This window comes from Ipomoea triloba, chromosome 9 (genome assembly GCF_003576645.1).
Source record: "Ipomoea triloba cultivar NCNSP0323 chromosome 9, ASM357664v1".
Taxonomy (NCBI): domain Eukaryota; kingdom Viridiplantae; phylum Streptophyta; class Magnoliopsida; order Solanales; family Convolvulaceae; genus Ipomoea; species Ipomoea triloba.
Genome location: NC_044924.1, coordinates 3,085,923 through 3,106,161, shown reverse-complemented (window position 1 = coordinate 3,106,161; position 20,239 = coordinate 3,085,923). Strand labels below are relative to the sequence as shown.

Here is a 20,239-nt window from a genome sequence, read left to right as displayed (position 1 = left end):
TGTAAGGCAAATGTGGCCATAATAACATCAATTTGGTCTCCACACTAAACTGTGGCATTTTAGCAAGTATCTTCCATCTCTTCTTCAATACTCCAAACGACCTCTCAATACAACTTCGAAGAGAAGAATGTGCACGATTGAATGCTTCTTGAGCATTAGTTGGCGGCTCTTGTTCAAATTGAGATTGATGATACCTTATTCTTGGATACGGTACCAAATATCCTTGTTTATCTGGATATCCTTTATCTACCAAATAATATCTTCCTAAAAAAATATAACACTAAACAATTATAAGAATAAAATTATATGATTTTTATTAGAGTTAAAGTAATACGAATATGATACCTTGTGGCGGCTTGGGAAAGTTCATTGATGGTGTGACTAATTGTTCATGTGACGAACTACAAACGTGTATCATGTGCGGATCCTTCCCATCCAACAGATATAAAAGTGTAATTATATTCGGAAGAATTCACAAGATGACATGATGTTTAATGTGCTTGAGCAGCATCCAGATTACATACCGCCCGATGAACTTCAAGATTCAAGTAGTAATACCTCCACCAACGAAAGTTTAAGTCAGACCTCTACTGAGATGAAGGAGATTCGCAACAATATTGCTACTTTATTATGGGATGCTAGATCATGATTTGCTAATAGTTTTATTTTCAAACGTTAAATTTTAATATGTAAACAAACAAATTTAAATTTTATGAAGATGCCTTTTTTAGTCTTTTTACATTTATCAGCTTATCAAAAAGCTAATTTTACCAAACACTTTTAAGCATAACAGCTAGCTTAACAGCTCACCTGTTTCAGCTCCTAACTTATAGCTTTTCAGCTTTCAGCTCCTTTTCAGCTTTCAGCTACCTTTTCAGCTAGGTTTGCCAAACATAGCCCTGAAGTAGCGTTTCAAAATAACCTCTTATTTTAAGCTACTAGCTTATTTTGAGAGCATTACCAAACAAAGCTTTTAGCTTATTAGTAGCTTAAAATAAGCTATAAGCTCCTAAATAAGCTCTGCCAAACACAGCCTTAGTCAACTAGAAGGCAAGGTAGCTTTTCAAAAATAAGCTCTTATTTTAAGCTACTAGCTTATTTTGAGAGCATTACCAAACAAAGCTTATAGCTTATTAGTAGCTTAAAATAAGCTATAAGCTCCTAAATAAGTTCTGCTAAACACAGCCTTAGGCTATGTTTGGCAAACCTAGCTGAAAAGGTAGCTGAAAGCTGAAAAGTAACTGAAAACTGAAAAGCTATAAGCTCGAAACTGAAATCTGAAGAGCTGTTAAGCTAGTTGTTATGCTTAAAAGTGTTTAGTAAATTAACTTTTTGATAAGCTGATAAATGTAAAAAGACTAAAAAGGACATCTTCATACAATTTAAATAATTTTAAATTTAAATAAGTTTGTTTATATATTAAAATATAAAATAATGAAATTAATATATTTAAATAAAATATAAAGTAAGAACATATATTTGAAAATATATAAAGTAAAAAAAAAATGTTTATTATTCATAAGATTAGTTCATACAAAAATTAATGTCCAAACACAAATGTCAAACTGAAATTACAACCAAACATAATGAAAAGAAAATGTCAAAAGGATTTTAATTGAGAGGGGTAAAGGATGTTATTTATTTAAAATAATAAGGATAAAGATGGAAAAAAGTTAAAAAGCTACTAGCTTATTTTTGAAAAGCTATCCCAAGTAGCGTTTCAAAATAAGCTCTTATTTTAAGCTACTAACTTATTTTGAGAACATTACCAAACAGAGCTTATAGCTTATTAGTAGCTTAAAATAAGCTATAAGCTCCTAAATAAGCTCCGGCAAACAGAGCCAGACAACTAGAAGGCAATTTAGGCCGTTCTCACAATCCTCAATCCTTTTATTTATTTTTATTTTTTTGAAATATTTTTCCTTGGTTTAAGCTCCAAGACTATTACCCTTTATTAGCTAATAATATGTGTATAGTGATAATGATGAGAACGGAATATTGTATTGATTCAATTGAACAATTACAATGATGAGGAATAGGAGATATATATACTAGGGGAGTCTCAGGTAGAGTAGGATAGCTAGTCCTAACGTGACTCAAACTCAGAGAGTCCTAATACTCCCCCTCAAGCGCAGGGTAAACTACTAACCTGAAGCTTGTCCCTAAGAAAAGAAAATCTAGGACTAGGCAAAGCTTTTGTAAAGATATCAGCTAATTGATCTTTTGTGGAAATAAAGTTAACCTGAATATCTCCATTGGCAACCCTATCTCTAACAAAGTGGTAGTCAATCTCCACGTGCTTAGTTCTTGCATGAAAAATTGGATTCGCACACATATAAGTAGCACCAAGATTGTCACACCATAATTTGGGAGTAAGGATGCCATCAATTTTGATCTCACGCAGCAAGGACATGATCCATATGACCTCAGCACAAACATCAGCCAAGGCTTTATACTCAGCTTCCGTGGATGATCTTGCAACTGTCTTCTGTTTCTTGCACACCCAAGAGATAAGATTGGTGCCAAGAAACACTGCATACCCACTAGTAGATTTACGGTCCTCAGGACAACCAGCCCAGTCAGAATCAGAGAAAGCATGAATCTCTCTAGAATTTGACTGAGTTACACGCAAGCCGAATGAGAGGGTGCCTTTGACATACCTGAGCACTCGTTTTAGCTGCTCCCAGTGAGACAATGTTGGAGCATGCATATGTTGACACAATTGATTGACCGCAAAGGATAAGTCTAGCCGTGTAATTGTGAGATACTGGAGAGCACCAGCCAAACTCCTGTATTTCGTTGGATCTTCATATGAATCTGAATTAAGCAATGGAGTTTTCGATGTAGAAATAGGAGTGGCGAGAGGTTTACAATCAGTCATTCCAGCCCGTTTCAAGATGTCTGACATGTACCGCTGCTGAGAAAGAATAACACCATTGCTAGTTTTGACTAGCTCAATTCCAAGAAAGAAACCAGGTTCACCAAGATCTCTAATTTTGAAAGCATTAGACAGTTTAGAGAGTAAATCAGACACTAGTAGCTCATCAGTCCCCATTACCAAAATGTCATCAACATATACTAAAAGATACACACATGCAGAACCACGAGAGTAATAGAATAATGACACATCAGTCTTTGAAGCTATAAACCCAACAGAGAGTAAAAAAGTATGCAGCCGATTAAACCAAGCTCGTGGAGCTTGCTTTAAGCCTTATAAGGAACGCCTCAACAGACAAACGTGATCAGGTAATTGAGCATCAGCATACCCGGGTGGTTGACGCATATAAACAGTCTCAGCCAAATCACCATTCAAAAATGCATTGTGTACGTCAAGCTGCCTAACCACCCAACCTGAGGAAATAGCCAAACTCAAAAGCAATCTGACTGTAGTGGGTTTCACAACCGGACTAAAGGTGTCAAAAAAGTCCTGACCAGGAACTTGATTAAACCCTTTCGCCACAAGTCTCGCCTTATGCCTCTCTATTGAACCATCAGCTTTACGTTTAGTACGAAAAACCCACTTACACCCAATCACATTCATACCTGGGCGAGGAGGAACTAGAACCCAAGTCTGATTGGGCAAAAGTGCATTGAACTCCAGATCCATTGCCTCTCGCCATTCAGAAAATTTAACTGCCTGAGTGTAGCAAGTGGGCTCGGTAGGACAGGCCTGAGCAGAGAGAGACAAAAGTGGAGCCACAGACCGACTCCTCGTAGCCATTGCATGGGAGCGAACAGTCGGACGTGTGGACTTGCCACGGGGTCGTCCTCTTTGACGAGTAGGAGCAGCAGTGGTGGTGACAGGAGAATCAGCCTGAGCAGAATCAGCAAGAGAAGATGGCAATACCTGTAAAACCGATTCAGCCCACGGCTTCTGCACAGAGGGAGGAGATGGCACAGCAACCCTACTAACAAAGGGAAACACATTCTCGTCAAAGTGTACATGTCTGCAGATATAAATCTTATTAGTCATTAAGTCCATGCATCTGTACCCCCTAAAAGACTCAGGATAACCTAAGAAGACACAAGGAGATGACCGATACGACATTTTGTGACGATTATAAGGACGCAAGTGAGGATAACAAAGACAACCAAACACACGAAGAAAAGAGTATGAGGGAGAAGATTTATGTAACAATAAATGAGGACTGGAATTCTGCAAAACACTAGATGGCATTCTATTAATCAAGTAAACAGCAGTTTCAAAAGCAAAGTCCCAAAAACGAGATGGAACAGACGCACGAGCCATAAGAGTAAGACCAGTTTCGACAATATGCCTGTGCTTCCTCTCAACACGACCATTCTGTTCATGAGTGTAGGCACAGGATTGTCTATGATTAATCCCTAACTGAAGAAGAACAGTATGTAGCTTTTTGTATTCAGCTCCTAAGTCCGACTGAATAGCCTTAATTTTGCGATTAAATGACCGTTCAACTAAGGCACGAAACTTGTCAAAAATGGCATACAAGTCAGACTTCAATTTCATAGGATAATACCACGTGTAACGAGAATGGTCATCAACAAAAAGAACAAAATAACGATAACCAGAAGAAGACAAAACAGGAGCTGGTCCCCAAATATCAGTATAAATCAAAGCAAGAATATTCGAACTAACAGAGTCTACACGTGGCAAAGGGAAACGAGTAGACTTGCCCAATTGACACGCAGAACACAAAGAAGAAGTAGAACGATTATTGCGACTAGAACCACTAACAGAACAAAAAGGAAGAATACGATCTAAGACTCGTTGATGAGGATGTCCCAAACGATCATGCCATACGGAAGAGGAAGCACGGGACGAGATAAACGCACGGGGACTGTTTTTCGGAATGGGCAACGTGTAGAGACCACCGCAACTATTGCCGCGAAGAAGAATTGCCTTGGTTGCTATATCCTTCACAACAAAAAAGGATGGATGAAACTCAAAAAAGACTTTATTATCTTTTGCAAAGCGTTGCACAGATAAAAGAGAGGAAGACAAACCAGGAACATGTAAAATATCAGACATCCTAAATACTTTAGACGGGGTAGAAAAAGAAGCATGACCAGTATGACTAATAAGCAAACCTGTACCATCACCAACTCGAAGAGCATCACCACCAGTGTACTCTTCAGATGTAGAGAGCGCAGCAATATCAGGGGTCGCGTGATTTGTTGCCCCAGTGTCTGGAATCCAAAGATGCGAGTCAGACACAAGATTCGGCGCATCCTCAGCATATGTTAAAAGAGCTTGGAGTCCACGGCCAATTAAAGAAAAACAGGCTGGTGCAAGATGACCATAATTGCCACATAATTGGCATTGAGGCTGCCAATTACCACCACGTCGCCCACGTGACCTGCCACCGCCATGCGAGCCACGTCCACGCTGCACACCACCGCCCTGATACCAAATGAGAACGGAATATTGTATTGATTCAATTGAACAATTACAATGATGAGGAATAGGAGATATATATACTAGGGGAGTCTCAGGTAGAGTAGGTAGTCCTAACGTGACTCAAACTCAGAGAGTCCTAATAATAATAAAGGATGATAACTATTGGATTTATTTTTATCTTAAAAAAAAAACTTAGATGATTCAAGCTTCATCGAAGGTAAATTGCGAATTGTGTAATCAATCCATCGATCAGATTTTAGTCTTCATGTGCATATAAAGGATCCAATTTAGACCTTCCAGCATCCGACACCACATTGTCGTCTCTAGTCATAACCTTTAAATCAATCAACATAGAGATAACCTTCTCACGAAATGATAAATTTAATATCTTAATATTCGCAAGTAGCTAGCTAAGTACAATTATAGTATAGTAACGTAGTACGATGGGTAGCTTATTATTATTAACTTTAGAAATTGAAATGGAAGCGGTCAACCCAAGTTTGATTCGCAACCACTGCTTAAGATGTGATGATTCATTGAAGCGGTCGAGTTGTAAAGAGGGGTACAGACGAAGGGTTGCGTTTTGGAAAGCAAAATAAAAATGCATAAAGAGAAAGTGAAGCTTGGCCAGGTGGGACATGTGGGCCAGGTTGTGTCTGTTGTGTGTGTACAAGGAGACCAAGACACAGCGCGGCATGGTCTAAATAACAAAGCCACAGGTTTGTGTTTTGTGTCACTAACCTGACCCTTTGACTCCACCTAAAACTTTAATTTTAGTTTCATTAACAATTTGTTCATTAACTTTGTTGGATTAATGAAAGTAATTTTTTTTTTTTCCAAATCACAAGATAAGGGTGTTGCGATGTGCGGTAACGTCAAATTATTGGGCGGTGGGATTCGCGTTAAAGCAGTCGTTTCTTGGATTTGAGTGCGTCCATTCTTTCTCTTCTTTCCTTAGACCACTGCCTAGATTTTCTGTATCCCTCTTTATCCAGCATCTTGGACTCTATTTGCAATCCTTTGATTCCTTAACTTATGTAACCATCAAATTCAATTCCTAACTCGGTAATTGGGTATTCCAATTAACTTCAATTATTTTAATCACTCCGTTAAAATGAAATTTTAAAAGTTCATATTTGAAATACAAAAAAACAGGATAAAAACGNAAACAGGAGCTGGTCCCCAAATATCAGTATAAATCAAATCAAGAATATTCGAACTAACAGAGTCTACACGTGGCAAAGGGAAACGAGTAGACTTGCCCAATTGACACGCAGAACACAAAGAAGAAGTAGAACGATTATTGCGACTAGAACCACTAACAGAACAAAAAGGAAGAATACGATCTAAGACTCGTTGATGAGGATGTCCCAAACGATCATGCCATACGGAAGAGGAAGCACGGGACGAGATAAACGCACGGGGACTGTTTTTCGGAATGGGCAACGTGTAGAGACCACCGCAACTATTGCCGCGAAGAAGAATTGCCTTGGTTGCTATATCCTTCACAACAAAAAAGGATGGATGAAACTCAAAAAAGACTTTATTATCTTTTGCAAAGCGTTGCACAGATAAAAGAGAGGAAGACAAACCAGGAACATGTAAAATATCAGACATCCTAAATACTTTAGACGGGGTAGAAAAAGAAGCATGACCAGTATGACTAATAAGCAAACCTGTACCATCACCAACTCGAAGAGCATCACCACCAGTGTACTCTTCAGATGTAGAGAGCGCAGCAATATCAGGGGTCGCGTGATTTGTTGCCCCAGTGTCTGGAATCCAAAGATGCGAGTCAGACACAAGATTCGGCGCATCCTCAGCATATGTTAAAAGAGCTTGGAGTCCACGGCCAATTAAAGAAAAACAGGCTGGTGCAAGATGACCATAATTGCCACATAATTGGCATTGAGGCTGCCAATTACCACCACGTCGCCCACGTGACCTGCCACCGCCATGCGAGCCACGTCCACGCTGCACACCACCGCCCTGATACCAAATGAGAACGGAATATTGTATTGATTCAATTGAACAATTACAATGATGAGGAATAGGAGATATATATACTAGGGGAGTCTCAGGTAGAGTAGGTAGTCCTAACGTGACTCAAACTCAGAGAGTCCTAATAATAATAAAGGATGATAACTATTGGATTTATTTTTATCTTAAAAAAAAAACTTAGATGATTCAAGCTTCATCGAAGGTAAATTGCGAATTGTGTAATCAATCCATCGATCAGATTTTAGTCTTCATGTGCATATAAAGGATCCAATTTAGACCTTCCAGCATCCGACACCACATTGTCGTCTCTAGTCATAACCTTTAAATCAATCAACATAGAGATAACCTTCTCACGAAATGATAAATTTAATATCTTAATATTCGCAAGTAGCTAGCTAAGTACAATTATAGTATAGTAACGTAGTACGATGGGTAGCTTATTATTATTAACTTTAGAAATTGAAATGGAAGCGGTCAACCCAAGTTTGATTCGCAACCACTGCTTAAGATGTGATGATTCATTGAAGCGGTCGAGTTGTAAAGAGGGGTACAGACGAAGGGTTGCGTTTTGGAAAGCAAAATAAAAATGCATAAAGAGAAAGTGAAGCTTGGCCAGGTGGGACATGTGGGCCAGGTTGTGTCTGTTGTGTGTGTACAAGGAGACCAAGACACAGCGCGGCATGGTCTAAATAACAAAGCCACAGGTTTGTGTTTTGTGTCACTAACCTGACCCTTTGACTCCACCTAAAACTTTAATTTTAGTTTCATTAACAATTTGTTCATTAACTTTGTTGGATTAATGAAAGTAATTTTTTTTTTTTCCAAATCACAAGATAAGGGTGTTGCGATGTGCGGTAACGTCAAATTATTGGGCGGTGGGATTCGCGTTAAAGCAGTCGTTTCTTGGATTTGAGTGCGTCCATTCTTTCTCTTCTTTCCTTAGACCACTGCCTAGATTTTCTGTATCCCTCTTTATCCAGCATCTTGGACTCTATTTGCAATCCTTTGATTCCTTAACTTATGTAACCATCAAATTCAATTCCTAACTCGGTAATTGGGTATTCCAATTAACTTCAATTATTTTAATCACTCCGTTAAAATGAAATTTTAAAAGTTCATATTTGAAATACAAAAAAACAGGATAAAAACGATCCGTCATCATATAAATATCTCTAATCATTTGTAATAAAAAGACGTTTACTCTTTTTCCATTTATTTCGCTCTTATAATAATTACTGTAAGTGTAATAGTTTTTGGGCAGAGTTTTATAGTATTGATATTCATTTACTAGTCTCGTAAATTTTTCAACGCGTTGGTGAAAAAATTGACTCTACCATATTAATTAATTGACATAATATTTATTTGATAAAAATGTGATGTTGATGCAAACTCATTAACCAATCAACCTTAACTGCGAGGAAGATTCCTTTGACGACCATTCTTATGTTGTGTAGCAGTCAAAATATACTGCACATTAGGATGTTCAAGGAAGTTTCAACTTACTAATCATCCATTGTCTTACTCTCCAAGTATACTTAGCTTCCAAGAAACATAAAATATAATAACAATAATACTATACCCTCCTGGTTGCAGATTCATCTGGGATTTGCACCTATAAATAGGGAGGCGTGAAAGAAAGATTATATTCAAGCAAAAGCAATAATACTGAGATCAGAGTTTATAGAGTGGTATAGAGACCAATCTGATAGATTGTATGATGGCTTTCTTCTCGTCCTTGTTTGTTTGCTTTTCGAATTCCCAAAGAATTTCATGTGAAGGAGATGGAGTGAGCAAACAACACAGTGAAGCAGTAGTGATGGAAGGAAAAGAAGAGAAAATAATGGAAAAGGGTAAGAAGAAGAAGGCCAAAGGTGCCCCAATTCCCATGACCTACTTTCCTATTGGCTCTAGATTATCAATGTTGTGATTCTTTTGGCCATGGAAACAGTGGTGCAAATCTTGATGAAGCTTTAATTCCATTGGTCTTTTCACTACTGCGGGCCTGGCTAGCTTAGCTTGTCTCAGCTGCAAAAGGCTACTGAAATTAGAGATTTGGAGTTCAAAATTCTATATTTTTTTCATTCCAATAGTCTATACTATTCGTGTATTAAATATTAATTTAATTTATATAAATTTCTACTTTTAACAAGGGTGTGTTCATTTAATTTAGTTTATATTCCAATCAATCAATATCTTGGATTTTAATTGCCAAGACCTGGTGGTCTAGTGGCACCCGTTTGCACTCCCGTATAGAAGGTGATATTGACTCTTTGTGCTTCAGTAGGTTGAGAAAGTAATTATGAACAGATACTACATTGTAACAGATGATTATTTTGAATCACTATAATGACAAGCTCTATCACTAATATAAATATAAATTAAGTATACAGTAATTTGACTATTACTTCTTGAAAGCGAATGTGAGATTACACAATTATTATCTTAGGTAAGTAAATTATTTCGTGTTTGGTTAATGAAACAAATAAATATATTAAGTGTAACATTACTTATAAACGAAAATATAATACTTTTAATGAAAAAAAGTAATTATTTTACATCAAAATGTAAAAATATTACATTTATCATCTAAATTAATTTTTAGGATAACACTAAACATGTTAATTTATTTTTCCTACAAAATTATTCATATCAAATACATTCTTGTAAATTTTTTCCTAGAAAGTACCAAACACCCTCTTAAGGTAATTAGACCAATATGGATTATAACCTGTCTATATTAATGGACTATATATATAGGCTATTTAAGTATGTACTCTTACTTTTTTTTTTTTTTTTGAATACTACTGATTCTATTACAATGCAGTATCTGTTTATAACTACTTTCTCAGCCTATTGAAGCACAAGAAACCCACCACCTCCCGTATAAAGGGAAGGGTTTGATGCCACTGTACTACTCCTTGCAATTTACATTACACCATATATTCTTACTACTCCTATTACAATTTACATTACACCATCTATTCGCAAGAGAGTTAAGTGGTAGAAAAATGTTAATTTCGGGCAATTGTTCGGGCAAACACTTATTGTGAAAATAACAACTATATCTGGAGATACGTTTGATTCACTTTCACTTCCGTACGTTATAATGTTAGACTTCTATTATTACATGATATTACTAACCCTTATTTTATAAATTAATTATAAACACATGTAACGTGTGATGAAAGAAAAAACACACAGACTAAAAACAAAGAGGAGCAAAGTCATAAAATATATGTACATATATCTTATCTTGTAACTATTATGATATACAATTCAAATTATAATAGACACAATTATTAGGTGCTGTAAGAAATGTTGTAGAAAGCCAATTACATCTCTTATTTATAATTTTTATAATAATAAAATAATAGCTAGAGAAATAGAGAATATAAAAAAAAAATGATGGAGAGCAACTTGGGGGGTAGTGATCTCTGAACATGGAGAAAGTGAATCCAACAAATGCTATGAGTGCTCCACGTGGACTGCTGACTTCTTCAGTTCTTCATATATATATATATATATACCTTCTTTTTTTTTAACCTATATAAAAAATACCTCTAATAATTTATAATAAGAAAAGTTTACTCTTTTTCCATTTACTTCACTCCTATAATTATTATAAGTGTAACAGTTTTCGGGCAGGATTTTAGTATACTGATATTCATTTTTAGATTTTTCAACGCGTTAGTGACCACTTTTGGATCCATCATATTAATTTGACATGATTTTTATTACATAAAATTGTGATGTTGATGCAAACTCATCCGCACTCTTGATTAACCAATCAACCTTAACTGCGAGGAAGATTCCTTTGACGATCATTCTTATGTTTTGTAGCCCGCAGTCAAAATATACCTGGTTCATGCACATGTAGTTTTAGGATGTTCAAGGAAGTTTCAACTTGACTAATCATCCATTGTCTTACTCTCAAAGTATACTTAGCTTCCAAGAAACATAAAATATAATAACCCTCCTGGTCGCGGATTTATCTGGGATTGCACCTATAAATAGGGAAGCATGAAAGAAATATTATATTCAAGCAAAAACAATAAACAAGTGAAGATCAGAGTTTATAGAGTGGTAAAGAAGATCAGAGGAAAATATTTGTTGGTAGACGACAGAGAAACCAATCTGATAAATTGTATGATGGCTTTCTTCTCGTCCTTGTTTGCTTGTTTTTCGAATTCCCAAAGAATTTCATCATGTGAAGGAGATGAAGTGAGCAAGCAGTGCAGTGAAGCAGTGATGGAAGGAAAAGAAGAGAAAATGGAAAAGGGTAAGAAGAAGAAGGCCAAAGGTGCCCCAATTCCCATGACCTACTTCCCAATTGGCTCTAGATTGTCAATGTTGTGATTCTTTTGGGCATGGAAACAGTGGTGCAAATCTTGATGAAGCTTTAATTCCATTAGTCTTTTCACTGCTGCCTGGCTAGCTTAGCTCGTCTCGATCGGCTGCAAAAGGCTACTTAAGTTTTAGAGACTTGGAGTTCAAAATATATATTTTTCATTCCAATAGTATATACTATTCGTGTATTAAATATTAATTTAATTTAATTTATATAAATTTATACTTTAAAAAGGGTGTGTGCATTTAAAGAAGTAGAAAGTATTTGTGCGTAGACACAGAAATAACCAATCTGATCAACTGTATCACATCATGGCTTTCTTCTGTATCCCTCTTTATCCAGCATTCCAGCTGCATCTTGGACTCTATTTGCAATACTTTGATTCCTTCAGTTACGCAACCATGAAATATAATTCCTAGTATAACTAGGTAATTCGGTATTCCAATTAATTACAAATATTTTAGCCCCTCGACCCAACACAATTCTAAAAGTTCGTTCTAGAGATAAAAAATGGTGTCAAGACTGTCCGGCAGGCTAGAATACTTTTAGTTTTATTGTACTTATATCCATTTATTAATCTCGTAGAATTTTCAACATGGTTGGTGATCACCTTTGCCTCCACCATATTTGACGTGATTTTTATGTGATAAAAATATGATAGGATGTCGATGTAAACCCATCCGCACTCTCCGCTCATTCACTAATTTGACGACCATTCTTATGGTGTACTGTTTAGTAGTATAGTCAGAATATAGGTGGTCCTGTCCATGAATATTACCTAGCTAATTGACAAACTGGCATGGCTTCATGCACATACATGTAAGCACAATGAGTTAACAATTGACTCTACTAAGGCTCGAATCCACTTCCATCATTCATGTAAGAGTGTTAATCGGGACACCAGGTGCCACTTGACCACAAGGTCTTTGGTATGTAGTTTTAATTTAATTTAAGGAAAATGATATATGTACTCCAAGGGAGTAAAACTCCCGTCACGTGTCTTGATTTTATTGAAGGAAGATGAAAAGAAAAACTGTGGACCACATTTTTTGAATGAATCAAAGGATAACATGTAAGCAGGGAGTATAAAATGGAGTAGAATGTGGGAGTATGTGTAGTATTACTCATAATTTAATTTAGGAATGAAGTTTCAACTTAATTGACTAATTAATCTGCATCATATCCATTGCCTTACTCACAAAGTATACTTAGCTTTTAAGAAACATAAAATAATAATAATCCGGAGTAATAACAATATAATATACCCGGCCGGCCTTCTGGTCGCAGATTCATCTGCACCTATAAATAGGAAAGCAGGAAAAAAAGATTATATTCAAGCAAAAACAATATATATATATATATAATATTAATTCCTGAAGATCAGAGTTTAATTATAGAGTGGTAAAATTAAATAAGCCAAGAGGAAAATATAATATTTGTGGGTAGACGACGACGACGACAGATCGAGAAACCAATCTGATCAACGTACGTAGTACTGTATGATGGCTGCTTTCTTCTCGTTCTTGTTTGCTTGTTTTTCGAGTTCCCAAAGAATTTCCAGTGAAGGAGATAAAGTCAGCAAGCAGAACAGTGAAGCAGTGGTCATGGAAGGAAAAGAAGAGAAAATGGAAAAGGTAAAGAAGAAGGGTGCCCCAATTCCCATGTCCTACTTCCCAGTTGGCTCTAGGTTATCTCTGCTCTGAGTCTTTTGGCCATGTATCGGAAACATTGATAGATCAGATCAGATGAAGCTTCAATTCCACTAGCGCGCCTTTTCTTGTAATAAGCCTTTAATTTTTGTCGTGAAATATTCCGACAGTGTATTAAATATTATCGAATATAATTAGTTTTATGATCAGACAATACAGGAGTAAATTTATAACAGTTCTAAATATAATTTTTTGCCACTCAAACTGGCCTGGTGGTACGGTGAAGCTAGTTAATTTACTGGTCACGTAAGTTTCCAGCCTCCGCTGGCATTGTATCTTTCGTGGATCATAAGGTTTTGCGCATGCCAGTACTACGACGACGTTAGTTAACTACGAGATAGCTAGGTAGCACCCAAACCACCTAATTAATACGGCCACATCGGTATTATCGTCTACGTACGAGGTTCTTACAAAAACCTGTTACTATACGCCTCCGATCCTTCTAATGAATCTATCATTGAGTTTATACCATTCAATTCATCAGCGGGTAGCTAGCTAGCTAGGGATTGGTGCATAAATACATGGCTTTGAACGCTGTTCCAATCTGGGTTTCTTGTGCTAATCAACGTTGTAATCAGTATACTCCAAGTTGTGGTTCTCACGTAGTCCAGTCTTGGCGATTAGGCTCTGGGGATGGGTTCTTGAATCGTCTGCGCCTGCGTCAGAAATGGGGTTGCTCGGATTTGAATTCTCTTCCAAGTTAGTTAACCTTCTGGTTACTTAGTCAATAGTCTAACCAACTTAGCAGTCGTCTCAATTCTATGGTATTTGGGGACTAGAAATATTTTGACATATTATGGCACATAGTAAAGTTGCATTAAATTAAACCCTAGCATATCATAATTTGTAATGATTTTGTTTATCTGTGGCATCATACGGGGAATTGTCGGCTGCAGAACCCTTGACAGCAACTGATTTTTCATCCACTTCTAATGATGGTTCAAAAGTCAAGGTTGCTTATCAGGTATATACATATATATAACCTGTGTTCTTATTTCTGCATATATGCAATTCATGGTTGTCTTGAAAATGTTATCCAGACATGTTTTTTTCTGTGGCAATCATAGGGGATTCCTGGTGCGCATAGTGAGGCTGCTGCACTTAAAGCATACCCAAACTGTGAGACTGTCCCATGTGACCAGTTTGAGGCTGCATTTAAGGTTTGTTATTTTGTTTAAATTACTGTCTGTTTTTCAATGAGTTTTGAATGTGATAGTTCCATATTACATTTCTTTAATTTCGTCGATTAGGCAGTTGAACTATGGTTAGTGGACAAAGCAGTGCTTCCCATCGAGAACTCTGTAGGCGGTAGCATCCATCACAACTACGATTTGCTTCTTCGCCATAGGCTGCATATAGTGGGAGAAGTTCGATTGCTCATTAACCACTGCCTTTTAGGATTGCCCGGAGTCAGAAAGGAAGAGCTGAAGCGCGTTTTGAGCCACCCTCAGGTCATCATTTTGAACTATTCTTAGCTGAGAATGCATATTTGTTAGTCTAATTTGATATATCCTTCAGGCATTGGATCAATGTGAGATGACACTTAGTAAGTTTGGCATTGTTAGGGTCAGTGCTGATAATACTGCAGGTGCTGCTCAGGTCAGTTCTTGATGAGGCCAACTTTTTCTTTGTTTCTGTCAAATGAATTTTAACTTATGCACACAGATGGTAGCCTCTGAAGGGGCGAGAGACACCGGGGCAGTGGCAAGCGCTCGAGCTGCAGAAATTTATGGCCTCGATGTAGTTGCAGAGCGCATTCAAGTAACAACATTTGCCAATCATCAATATATGCATGATAGACAGATTTTGCAGTTGTCTTTGTTTGCTAATACCATGTCTAAAAACCACTTGTTAGGATTACTCGGACAATGTTACCCGATTTCTAATACTTGCAAGAGAACCGATGATCCCCAGAACAGATAGGCTACATAAGGTAACTCGATCTTCGTTTGGCTACCCCCACGCCCTTCTGTCATGATAACATTATCTGATTTTCGATGTAGACTAGCATCGTTTTCACCTTAGAAGAAGGACCTGGAGTTCTGTTCAAAGCCTTAGCCTGCTTCTCCCTCAGAGACATTAATTTGTCTAAGGTAATTTCCAGGATTGGTTCCCCGCCCCTTTCATTCTGTTTAACAACGCTATGACATTATTGTTTTCTGTTTCACAATGTTTGGATAGATTGAAAGCCGGCCACAAAGAAAGTGGCCATTAAGAATAGTAGGCGACGATTCCAATAAGCGAAGTGCAAAGTGAGTCCTGGTATATTTAGAACTAAATATACTGTCATTTCTTTGTTCATCATTTCATTGAAGTTTGGAAGTGACATTATTTCATTGGCAGGTACTTTGATTACCTCTTTTACATAGACTTGGAAGCATCAATGGCAGAGCCACGCGCACAACATGCTTTGAGACATTTACAGGTCAACTTATTATTATGGTCTGATCACTGAAATCAGCAGAAAACCAAGAATTCTTAGCTGTGATCATCTTGAGCATGAATGCTATTTCTAAAGATTGATCTCTGATCTGTGTACAGGAAATTGCCAAATTTATTCGAGTCCTCGGTTGCTACCCTATGGATGGCAGTCTGTAAAAATTCAAGATGACACCAAGTTGCATATACATGCGATCCTGTGAGCAGATTTTCAGTGGACCAGTGCAGAAATGTGAATGAAATTAGTGCAATATAATGTTGCTTTTTGTGTCTAATTTTGTATTGTGGGTCAAAAATGTTGTTTCCAGAATCCAGATAAATATAAATAATCCTACCAAAGAAGAGTGAATCTGATGCACTATGGCAACAGATCCCATTAAGAACCATTCTTTTGCATTATGGAAACGTACAGATTCCGATCAAGACTGCCAATAATGCGGACGCCTGCAAATTCAAAGAGCCCTTTGTCTCTTCAACACTTCAGAAGACGGCTTCTTTTTTAATTTCATTAATTAATTAGTTAATTAACTTTTGGTTGATTCATTTATCGTCAACTTGAGAATATATATGCTGATATTTGATGAACAGAATTTTCTTTTATGGGAATCGAATTTGAGATCTTTCTTATGGAGGTAGGAGTGATGGCATTAGCGAATTTTTTTTTTTTAAATGTTGAATCACCAACTTCAAAGGTCCTCCATCTTCTGATATGAGAGAACATTTGGAAGGATGTAAATAACCGTGTAACTCGACTGAACACATAAGTTAAACATTTACTTACAACGCACAAAAAGTCCTTCTCACTATCGTTAATGAGACTGATTCCTATTTTTATTAATATACCTTTATGATCAATTGAATTGTCAATGCGAGCAAACATTAACGTAATTAAGGATGGGCGATTAAATAGGACTAAGTTTTTATTTGTTTTGAAAGACCCTCTCACAACAATTATTGATATTGTCATTGCATATCTAAGCATAATTTCGTGGCGGCCGTAGATGATAGGGAAAGGCATGACAATTACGTAAATTTCCACCTGCGCCACACAAATATCTCTTTGCTTTCCAATTTCAATATAATATTTCCCTTTTCATTATTATCCTAATTTTCAAGACATTTTACAATACAATTTTCTTACGTTTTAATTAACCACCGAATATTCAACAACTTCTGTTCACGAAACGGCTAAAAGATAAACACAATTCCCGATCTGATCTATTAACCCTCAGAAAAAAGCATAAATTTTTACAGTATAGTGAAATACAAAAAAAAATATTTTTTAATATTGAATTACTTGATTAAAACTTAAAAGTTGCTATAAATATAATTATTACGGGAAATAAATAAAAGCCGTACATAGGAACATCCTTAAGAATCTATCAAAAACCTTTGACTGGTTTGAAATAAGTGATGGCTTCCAGCCTTATATTTCATCTCTCTTTCTCGGAATCTCTCCTGCCCGCCACACGACCGTAAGCGCTGACCTCTATCCAATCATCTCGCGCCACGTCACGCTACCCTCAAATCCGAAATCACGTCCAGGTTCAATGAACCTACAAGGCCGCCTTCTCTTCAGGGCTTTCTTCCTCTCTTTATATTTCTCGTTAGCGGAACACTCTGCAGAGACACACATAGTTTCACAATTCGTATACCTTAGAAGGAGAATTAAAGGAATTCTTTTTGTTGTTTCTTTGAAATTTTGCTGAGCTTCGGAAATGGCGTTGGCTTTCAGTTCCTCGGCCACAATTCGCGGTTCGTTTTCCGAACAGAACAAAGGTACCCGCTTTCTATATTTGAATAAAGATTGGATTTTTGGGTGATTTGAAAACGGGGTCTAGGTTTTCTTGATTCAAATTTTGCTAATTTGGTTGTATTTTGCAGTCCCGCAAATGGGATATTTTCAGCCGTTGGATCGGGCGTATCATCAGCCGACGGCGGTGAGCTTTTCTCGGAGGCATTCCGATGTGAAGCCGTTGAATGCTGAGCCAAAGCGCAACGAGGCGGTTGTTGCCGCCGCAGCAACCGTTGCTGCACCTGGTACGTTTAGTTTCGTTTTGAATCATCTATATTATATACTCTGTATTTGCGAGATTAGAAATGACTGATTTCCCCTTTTGGTATGCTGTGAAATTGCAGAGACTGCTGAGAAAGTAGAGGCAGAGGATTATGAGAAATTGGCTAAGCAGCTTGAAAATGCTTCCCCACTTGAGATTATAGATAAGGCCCTCGAGAAATTTGGGGATGATATTGCTATTGCTTTCAGGTAATTACAGTACTAAGGATCATTTTAGTTGTGTTTTATGTTAGGAGTTTATGGTACCAATTGTTGATGTGATGATGTTATGTAAGCTCTTTCTGGAATTGATTGTTTTTAGTGCTTAATTGCTTATCTCACCAATCATCCTATTGTTATTTGAAAGGATAACTAATGATTTGTTATGGACTTTAATCATTTATGGAAAGTGTGTAATTATACCTTAAATTTAAGATAATCAGTTGAGTTTCCAAATGCATTTTGTTCAATTAGAGGTGATTTCTATGTGCATATGTCTGTCATCTGATTCAAGGGTTGTCTGAGAGTTTTAGGGTTCTATACTGATTGGTAAAGAATTTTTATAAAGGTCTTTTCTTTTTTGGTTAAATGAGGATGGATTCTGAGAATATTTGCTGTTTACAGTGGTGCAGAAGATGTGGCTTTGATTGAGTATGCACGCCTAACTGGTAGACCATTTAGGGTGTTCAGTCTTGATACTGGAAGGTTGAATCCGGAGACGTATCAGTTCTTTGATGCAGTTGAGAAACATTATGACATTCGCATCGAGTACATGTTTCCTGATGCTGTTGAAGTTCAGGGTTTAGTTAGGAGCAAGGGGCTTTTCTCGTTTTATGAGGATGGTCACCAGGAGTGCTGCCGTGTGAGGAAGGTGAGGCCCTTGAGGAGGGCGCTAAAGGGGCTACGTGCCTGGATCACTGGGCAACGCAAAGATCAATCCCCCGGGACTCGGTCTGAAATCCCGGTTGTGCAAGTAGACCCTGCGTTTGAGGGGATGGATGGCGGGGCTGGCAGCTTGGTGAAGTGGAACCCGGTGGCTAATGTCAATGGCACGGACGTTTGGAGCTTCCTTAGAGCCATGAATGTGCCCGTGAATTCGTTGCACTCTCAAGGTTACATCTCGATTGGGTGTGAACCGTGCACGAGGGCCGTCTTACCTGGCCAACACGAGAGAGAAGGGAGGTGGTGGTGGGAAGACGCAAAGGCCAAAGAATGCGGTCTGCACAAAGGCAACCTCAAGGACGAAAATGGCAATGGAAATGGCGGTGCCCACACAAATAGTGCCGTCGTTGAAGCAGACATTTTCGAGACCCAAAACATCGTGACCTTAAGCAGGCCTGGAATCGAGAACATGTTGAAAACCGAAGACAGGAAGGAGCCTTGGCTCGTGGTTCTTTACGCTCCCTGGTGCCAGTTCTGCCAGGTAGTTACTCCACCATTGACTAACCATACTTCATTTCCATCAACACCGAACTAGTAATCATATATAACCTTTCGTTTCAAACTTAATGTGCAGGGCATGGAAGAATCATACGTTCAATTAGCCGAGAAGTTGGCTGGTTCAGGCGTGAAGGTTGGAAAGTTCAGGGCAGACGGGGAGCAGAAAGAATTCGCACAACAAGAATTGCAGCTAGGCAGCTTCCCCACAATCCTTTTCTTCCCCAAAAATTCATCTCGGGCTATCAAGTATCCATCCGAGAAGAGGGACGTAGACTCATTACTGGCTTTTGTGAATGCATTGCGGTGATCAAATGATAAGCGTTTCAGTGGTGACATCTGCCATTGCCTTTGCAAAGTGTAGCATAGCGGAGAGGGATTGAAGGAGGACTTGTAGAACGTCGAGGGGGTCGAGGGGTGCACGCCATTTACCACATACCCATTACAAAGTAGTGTTGTATATGTACTGTTGGAGCTTGTTTGGTCAGGCTGCAACTTTCTTTAGAAAGATCTTATCTACTTTGGAATAAACCTCTATATAGAGTTTAATGGAAAAGTTTATTGTTTTTGTGATGGTTAAAATGAGTGCAGTATAAAGGAGGTTTATTGAATTATGATGGTTGATAACTTGATATAATCAACTTCAACTTCTCTTAGAAACAGCATACATACTTTTGAAGGCTATTTTGATGTTTCAGATACATTCACTAATCAACTTTTAAGAACTGTAAATTTAAAGTAGCAGAGGTAAGTTTGAAGGCAAGTGGAGAAGAGAGCTTTTAATAATGCATATAGGTTCGGAGATAAGGCTGGCTAGGTGGGTTCAATGGAATGAATATTGATGGGTGTTGTAGAGCGGCGGCAGGCGGGAG

General features: G+C 37.7%; 2 protein-coding genes across 2 annotated transcripts; both read left to right on the top strand.

Moving 5' to 3' along the window:
- The first annotated feature begins 13,950 nt into the window (after window positions 1-13,950).
- Window positions 13,951-16,297, top strand: LOC116030774 (arogenate dehydratase/prephenate dehydratase 1, chloroplastic-like). The gene is made up of 11 exons (XM_031273107.1): window positions 13,951-14,134; window positions 14,332-14,399; window positions 14,503-14,595; window positions 14,686-14,886; window positions 14,954-15,034; window positions 15,101-15,196; window positions 15,291-15,368; window positions 15,439-15,528; window positions 15,617-15,687; window positions 15,779-15,860; window positions 15,977-16,297. The coding sequence occupies exons 1-11, from the start codon at window positions 13,957-13,959 to the stop codon at window positions 16,031-16,033; spliced, it is 1,095 nt and encodes a 364-aa protein (XP_031128967.1). The 5' UTR covers window positions 13,951-13,956; the 3' UTR covers window positions 16,034-16,297.
- A 1,198-nt stretch (window positions 16,298-17,495) lies between these two features.
- Window positions 17,496-19,978, top strand: LOC116029479 (5'-adenylylsulfate reductase 1, chloroplastic-like). Its single transcript, XM_031271522.1, has 5 exons — window positions 17,496-17,653; window positions 17,759-17,914; window positions 18,014-18,140; window positions 18,555-19,353; window positions 19,447-19,978. The coding sequence occupies exons 1-5, from the start codon at window positions 17,593-17,595 to the stop codon at window positions 19,675-19,677; spliced, it is 1,374 nt and encodes a 457-aa protein (XP_031127382.1). The 5' UTR covers window positions 17,496-17,592; the 3' UTR covers window positions 19,678-19,978.
- The last annotated feature ends 261 nt before the right edge of the window (window positions 19,979-20,239 follow it).

Bases quoted from the DNA above. Each gene is read 5' to 3' on its own strand.
- LOC116030774 (XM_031273107.1), top strand. From the start codon at position 13,957: ATGGCTTTGAACGCTGTTCCAATCTGGGTTTCTTGTGCTAATCAACGT. The intron at 15,035-15,100 runs GTCAGTTCTTGA...TTATGCACACAG, and splicing joins ATACTGCAGGTGCTGCTCAG to ATGGTAGCCTCTGAAGGGGC. The intron at 15,197-15,290 runs GTAACAACATTT...ACCACTTGTTAG, and splicing joins TAGTTGCAGAGCGCATTCAA to GATTACTCGGACAATGTTAC.
- LOC116029479 (XM_031271522.1), top strand. From the start codon at position 17,593: ATGGCGTTGGCTTTCAGTTCCTCGGCCACAATTCGCGGTTCGTTTTCC. The intron at 17,915-18,013 runs GTACGTTTAGTT...GTGAAATTGCAG, and splicing joins AGCAACCGTTGCTGCACCTG to AGACTGCTGAGAAAGTAGAG. The intron at 18,141-18,554 runs GTAATTACAGTA...TGCTGTTTACAG, and splicing joins GATATTGCTATTGCTTTCAG to TGGTGCAGAAGATGTGGCTT.